We start from the raw sequence: 7,537 nt of genomic DNA on the forward strand, positions 1-7,537 counted from the left end.
TAGCACCAGTCCTTTAAATCCTGTAAACTTTGGGCTCAGCTGCTGGTTACTCCTGAATTAAAATGCCATCAAGTCATAAAGAGTCTCAATACAAAGTGGTAAAAGCTTTATGTGGAACACTATAATAAACCTCATAATGTCTAAAACATCCTGAAGAAAACATTTCACATTTCCTTCAAGTAATACCAGCACATAAGAAATAGTTTAACATCACCTTTTCCAGTATATCTCTATTACACTTTTCAACTTAGTGACTAAAATGTCAAATCATCATCTTCATTTTTTATCTAGAGATTTGTCCTGCAATAACAGAGTTTCACCACTGGGAGGTGATGTTTGATAGCTGATGACCACAGCCTTCTTGTTTGTGCCAATGATTTAATTATTTTCAAGTTTAAGCAAAAAGAAAAACTTCATTAATCAAATGTCATAAAAGTAAATCTTCACATATCTGGCCTTTTATTTGTACCATTTTATTAGTATTTTCTAGTTAAATGTTGGCCTTTTGCTAAAGATCTACATCAACTTCTACAATAATTATTGCAAAAATGTGATAAAATACAAAGAAAACAATTCACTAAAGTGAGATATTCCATAATAAAACAGGGAAACAAAGTAAAGATCTGAGGAAGAGCTGTGGAAGATAAGACCTCTCCAGCTGAAATGTTGAAGATGCTTTAGAAAAAACCAATGGATAAAATGCTTACTTTAATGTTGAATGCGTAATTTTTTTTAAGGATGCATTGCCAGTTTCACTGTAACTAAAGATTACATCGCTACTTTTAGAAAACTAACAGTCTCAATCATTTTGAACCTTTACTGAAATCTGACATGACATGACAATTGTTAAGTGTGTTGGCTTTCATTTGTTTTTTATACATTATTTTTGAATAACAGAAAAATGTTGGTAGATAAAAATCTGTAACAGAATTACTATTACTAAACATTTAGTAACATTCTAATAGTATAATGTAGATCCTTGTAATATTAGTAAACATTTAGTAATATACTAAGCGCTTAGTATATTATAAACATCAAGCATCAATTAACTTCATTAAGATTCTGAAAAATACGAATGTTCCTAAAAATAAAACTGAATGAACAAAGTTTTAGCCAAACTCAGAGGGTTTGTGAACTTTGGATTCAGTCATCATCTTATCAAACATGAAAATGTTATCAAGTCTTAAATAGCTAGACAATAAAATTTTAAGCTTGATAAATACAAAACCATAAACATGTTCACTGGTATGATAAGGAAGCTGTTTTTCATCTAATGTAGGCCAAAATGTCACCAGTTACAATAGATTTGCCTTTTATTTTCTCAGGTAGAACTAGACATGTACACAACACTGTGAAGAATTTCCTAGCCAATTTGTGTGATTTATTTCAAGATACAATTTTATAATATCATGGTCATATCAAGTGTGCTTTTAAACCTGCATCAACAAAAACCTGACAATGTGTGTAAAACATTAAATCAATATTTTCCATCAGAGTTTGAAATACATACCTTCTAAAACTTGATATTTTTTCCCCTCATTTTGTACAGTTGTTGGAAACAAATAAAAAACGAGGCGTATGATTGTTCAGCAGAAGAGGATAAAATGGATTTTACATTTTATCTGTTTTTTAATGGTATTATTTTAAAAGAAAGATAATCTAATTCAAATTGTGTGTTATGTTAATGTCTGAGGATAAATATATTTCAGTTTTGTTTAAGTTTAACCAAGAAAATAGAAAATCACAAAAAAGCATCAGATTGATGCTTCTTGTTCTAATGGAGTCAGGTCTCAGTGTATTTAGGTGAGTTTTGGCGCTTTGTAGTTTCTTATTGTCCACAAAAAACGTTTGCATGGTTGTGACCACGGCAGATAAAAGGTTTGTGTATATTTACACAAACTTTCAGACCACGTTCATTTTTACACATTTCAACGAGTGCGTAAAATATGGTGCCACACATTTTTTACGCACATTTTATACATGAGGCCCCTGGTTCTCTGGTTCTCTCTCAGCATTTTATACAATAAAAAATAAACCTTATGATTTACATGTATTCAAACATATTCACGCAGTGTATTTTTAATTGAATAGATGCTCATTCTTTATTTGAAATATCAAATGTTCTTAAATCATTGAGTCTTAAACCAGATTTCTCATAAAATAGCTGTGTAGCAAGTGATTCTATAATAAAGGACTGAATTATAGACCATCTTCTTCCTTGGATTTTTATTAATGCATTTAGGAAACATCAAAATTCACACGACTGTTTATGGGAAAACAGATACTTTGAATGAACACCTGGTAAATTAATCATTTTTTAGCTTAGAAATTGTAAAATAAAAATGTAACTCTTAATAATCTTTTGTGAATATTTGCAGTAATTTCAGCTTAGTTGTGATGATAATTTGTTTAGTAGTCTTAGGAGAACATGAGAACAGTTTTGTGAAAGAATAAACTCAAAAAATGTCTACTTCTTAAAAACACAAATACTCAAATACTGTGTAATACAAGCTTAAAAGTCAACTACATAAAGCACCATACAAGAGATTTAAATCTACCTGTTAAATGTATTACGTTCTTTGTAAGTTTATCTCATAATTATTAAATTGACATTTATGCCTCTTTTCAAGAATAAGACTGTGTTTAGATCACACAAAAATGTTATTCACCACAGGAGGGCGCTCTCTGGCAACCTTATAACTCAAGTGGGCAGATCTTATTACTGTGATGATTTACATCAAGAAGAGTACCAATATTCATCGCAATGATTTTTAAAGTTTCAGTTTGATTGCTGAGCTGTCCTCAGTCAGATTTACGTAAAAGCCATGTTACAACTGCTTTTTATTGTGGTTGTCATTTTTACAGGTAAGAAATTAGTAAAATGTAAAATGTTTTTGAAAATAAATTCAAGCCTTAATCATTTTTAAAAAAAAATAAACTAACAACATGATCTAAACATGATCCTTGAGCAGGGTCTGAACAGAGCTCAAAATGATTCAAATTTACTTAACATTAGTCTGCTAACCTTTTGCTCTTATCCAGATTGGCTTTTTAACTTTTTATGCTGTTTTTAATAATGTAACTGTTTTTCAGGTTTATCTGATGGATCTGGTGTGTTACCAGATGGTCCTCTGATTGCCTCTGTTGGAGGGACAGTAATGTTCACAACAAACTTAAATCCACCAGAAACACCATTTACATTGGTCAACTGGCAGCTTGATTCCGGTTCAGCACCTAAACTCATAGTTTTCTCAATTACTAGTGAAACCATAACTGCACCAGAATATGAAGGCAGGATCACTCTCTTCAGATCTACTGGATCTCTGGAACTCAGGAATCTGCAACTCAGTGACAGTGGAGGTTATTTAGTAACTATTCAAGATGGACCGTATCAAAAGATAGGACGCATCACACTGGACACATATGGTGAGTCAATATTGAAAGCCAACATTAAATGAACATGTTTCTGTCTCTGAGGTTTTACTGCAATTTACTTTATTGTTTTATCCTTATCTGTCTGTCTTCCTCCATCCATCTCATGCACCCCACTCAAATGAGAGCTGTAGGCTATTATGCTGAAGTTTGGACTATTTTAAATGTATTTTGTGACAGCAAAAATGAATACATTTATGAAATGGTCTACTACATAGTTTAAAATGAGATTTCATTCAGAACATTTAAAATTTAAAAACTTGAGTTTTATTAGAAAGGCACAGAAACATGGTCAGTGTGTTGTAGTTTTCAGCCTGCTCCATGCATTCAAACTTATCAACACTTAATGTTCATCAAGCAACTTTGCAAAAATAATTTTCTGTTAACTTAGGTAAAAAGAACCTTAAAATGAATATGTCCTCCAACTTTCATTGCAGAGTTTGCTGATTGAAGATTTTTCCTTGTTAGCACTGCAGAAAGTTTTCTTGTGTATTTTACCTCAACATGTAATGTTATTTGATTTGGGCTTCACAATAAAACTAGCATGGCTTGATGTTAGTTGATTTAAAAGTGGATTTAATTGCAGCATATTTAAAATATCACTATTGTAAAGCTTATGCATTATGTAGCAGATTTAAAACAATTTAATTTACTTCAAGTATTGGTTTTTGTCTAAAAAAATCCAGAAAAGTATATTACTTGTCATTTCAAGTGAAAACCACAAACTTTGATCAGGTTATTTGAAAATTAAAGGTTTTTTTCAGCATTAATAAGAGAAATGTATACTGTCAAAATTGTATATCACCTCTCCTCGTGCTAAGATTTCAAATAAATTAGTTCATGATTGTTATAGTTTGTTCATCATTTTTCTTTTTTGATGACAGCAGCTTTTTGTTTCACCAACAGAACCAATCTTTAATGTAAGAGTTTTCCCACTAAGTGCAGACTTGATTGAGTTCAGTGGGTCTGTCCGTCTGTTCTGCTCCTCCTCTGGATCTTCTCTCTCCTTCCTCTGGATGAACAGCAGCTCTGAGGTCACAACCAGTGACAGAGTTCAGATCACTGATACTGATGGAGGATCTACTCTGACTATAGTCAGTGTGACTCGATACGACCAGGGATCATACACATGTCATGTGTCTAATCCTGTCAGTTCTATCACCAGCGATCCAGTAAACATCTCTGTTGTCTGTAAGTTTCTATTTGTGCCCATATTTGCATATTAAGAAAGACACATGCAAACACTAGAGATCTGTTCACTTTACTGTGTTTTCATGAGTTCAACAAAAATAAAAAAAATTTGTGACAGAATACAAAACGATTCCATCGTGTCACAATTTTGCCAGCTTTTTTGCAGTAAATTAACCATTCTTTTTTAACTTAAACTATTATGCATTATTTAGCGGTTCATGGTAATCACTTTGAGTATAGAACATTTGAGTCCCCGTTAATAATATATACCGTTTTTTCATTATTGTCTAGTTCTTCATCTACTTCGCATTATTTTTCATGTTTACTCTCAGATGGTCCAGACAATGTAGAAATTGAAGTGTGTCCATCAAAGTTACATCATGAGAAAGGATCAGATGTTAATCTGATCTGCTCTGCTGATTCATCACCTTCTGCTGAATATCAGTGGTTTCTGAATGGAGACCAGCTGACCAGTAGTGGTCTGTTGCTCCGACTGATGAACATCCAGATGAGTCAGAGTGGAAACTACATCTGTAAGGCCTTTAACAGCAAAACTCTGAGATATCAAACATCTTGGCGTTTACCCATTTTTGTACATGGTAGGTTGGCAAATTTTTTCAAATGCTGCTGTACCTCTACTCTGCGATAGTAATACCACTAAAGCAAAAACAGCTACACCTTTAACTAGTAAAACATATTCTTTTACTGAACACTGACAGTGCTTGCTTGGCTGTGGAGAACAAAAATGTAATGATAAAGGTTCAGTCACTTGTCCTAAAAACCTTTATAAAACTGAATTTTACATAGAAATACGTAGTGTCATTTTGTAATAATGTTCTCTTCTGATTGATTTTTTCTTCAATTGTACTTTATTATCATGTATGACTCCTTTCTTTTGGTTTTTTCCACCCAGAGCGAGTCTCTAATGTAAAAGTTACTCAAGACGTTACCGACTTAATTGAGTTCAGTGGGTCTGTCAGTTTCTCCTGCTCCTCCTCTGGATCTTATCTCTCCTTCCTCTGGATGAACAGCAGCTCTGAGGTTTCAGCCAGTGACAGAATTCAAGTAACTGATGGAGGATCCAAGATGAAGATAATCAATGTAACCAGATATGATGATGGACCATACATCTGTCATGTGTCCAATCCTGTCAGCAGTGCTAACAGTGATCCACTACACCTCTCTGTCAGCTGTGAGTTATTCCCCACTACTATAAGCTTCTTTTGAAATTAATACAACATTTATTGGAGCTTAACAGCTGTTGTTTGTTGCTATTTCGCTATATGAGAAAACATGAGAAACACATTTTTAAAAAGTCAGATTAAGTACAACACCATCATATTTGCAAAACACCATCAGTTAATCATGTCAGTAATAACATTGGTCATCCAATAAACATTTAATATCTGCTGCTTTTTCAAATATTTGTACTATTTCTCTTAATGAAGCAGATGTTATGTTAACACTACACTGAAAAAGCTGGTTATAAGGTCAATGTGGAGAATTAATTAATATTAATTGTTACAGATGGTCCAGAAAATGTCAACTTAGAACCACCTTCTCAAAAATACCCAGAAGGGTCGAACATCCGTCTGTCTTGTTCAGCTGACTCCAGACCTCCTGCCAGTTTTAATTGGTTCTTTAATGGAAATCCTCTGTCTGCTCCTGGATCTGAGCTCGAACTCCTCAATGTTCAGAAGAATCAGAGTGGAAACTACAGCTGTCAGGCTTTTAACAGCAGAACCTCAAGATATCAAACATCTCAAGTTTCAGCTTTCTTTATAGAAGGTATCCATGTAGAAGGTAAGCTACAACACACTCAGAAACTTTAAAAATATTTTATTTGTATTTTATGTGATAGATAGACCAACAAAAGCAGCACATTTTGGAAAAGGAGAGAAATAGAGCAAAACAATGGGAAAGTAATTGGAGCTTAGTGGTTGTTGTTTGTTGCTATTTCTACATTATTTGGAAAAATATAAGCAACACATTTTAAAAAATTCAGATCAAGTTAGACACCTTGTTCTCTACAATTACAGATGGCCCAGAGAAAGTCAACTGAGAATCACCTTTTTAAAAATATCCGGAAGGGTCGGACATCCATCTGTCTCGTTCAGCTGACTCCAGACCTACGGACATTTTTCATTGATTCCTGAGTGGAAAATTTCTGCATGGTTCTGGATCTGAGCTCAAACTCGCCAATGCTCAGAAGAATCAGAGTGGAAACTACAATTGGTGGGTCTTTAACAACATAACCTCAAGATATCAAACATCTCAACCAAGTGTTGTGTCTTCTGCTGCATTTAGGAGATTCTTCCAGTATTGTCTTTTACTTAATGCTTTCCATCGCACCATCAACTCTGATCAGTTTCCTTGTTTAGAAGAAAAGTATTAAGTCTGTAGCACCCATCTTTGACAAGAAAATGAAATTTTAATCTAATCTAAAATGCATCTAAAATGGTATTTCCAGTGATATTAATCTTTCAAAGTTCTTTACACAAAATTAACCCTGCAATACTGTCCCTTCTAATAGGCTTGATTGTGCCAATTTTTTCAATGGTTCTATTCATGGTCTCCAGTTCATCTGGGTTAGTCCACAACAGAAAAATGTCTGAATTATTGTCGTGTTAAAAATGCAATTCCTAAAAATTCCTATCTAGTACTGCTGCTTGCTTTGTGTACAGAGATAATCTGATTTTGTCAAGGCATTGTGTAGCTTTACAGTTTTGCATTGTAAACATGGATTCATGGATTCGTTTTTATTGCTTTTCAGGAGGCACCCTATTATCCCCTGGAGCCATTAGAGCAGTGGTCTCCAAACTACAGCCCCCTGAACAATACCAGAGAGCATTCAGATTTTTTTTCATATATTTTATTTTCCGGTTTATATGTGGATTTTTCTTCAACCACCAGG

General features: G+C 33.6%; 1 protein-coding gene across 1 annotated transcript; it reads left to right on the forward strand.

Moving 5' to 3' along the window:
• Positions 1-2,752: 2,752 nt before the first annotated feature.
• LOC103478111 (carcinoembryonic antigen-related cell adhesion molecule 5-like) lies at positions 2,753-6,685 on the forward strand. Its single transcript, XM_017309332.1, has 7 exons — positions 2,753-2,865; positions 3,094-3,426; positions 4,339-4,623; positions 4,956-5,222; positions 5,537-5,815; positions 6,151-6,426; positions 6,663-6,685. Exons 1-7 carry the CDS (start codon positions 2,826-2,828, stop codon positions 6,683-6,685), a joined length of 1,503 nt encoding a protein of 500 aa, XP_017164821.1. The 5' UTR covers positions 2,753-2,825.
• The last annotated feature ends 852 nt before the right edge of the window (positions 6,686-7,537 follow it).

This window comes from Poecilia reticulata, linkage group LG16 (genome assembly GCF_000633615.1).
Source record: "Poecilia reticulata strain Guanapo linkage group LG16, Guppy_female_1.0+MT, whole genome shotgun sequence".
Lineage (NCBI taxonomy): Eukaryota > Metazoa > Chordata > Actinopteri > Cyprinodontiformes > Poeciliidae > Poecilia > Poecilia reticulata.

What these genes read in the sequence shown, in the direction of transcription:
- LOC103478111 (XM_017309332.1), top strand. Translation starts at nt 2,826, where the DNA reads ATGTTACAACTGCTTTTTATTGTGGTTGTCATTTTTACAG. An exon ending in CATCACACTGGACACATATG is followed by an intron (nt 3,427 to 4,338) that starts GTGAGTCAATAT and finishes TTTCACCAACAG; the next exon opens with AACCAATCTTTAATGTAAGA. An exon ending in AGTAAACATCTCTGTTGTCT is followed by an intron (nt 4,624 to 4,955) that starts GTAAGTTTCTAT and finishes GTTTACTCTCAG; the next exon opens with ATGGTCCAGACAATGTAGAA.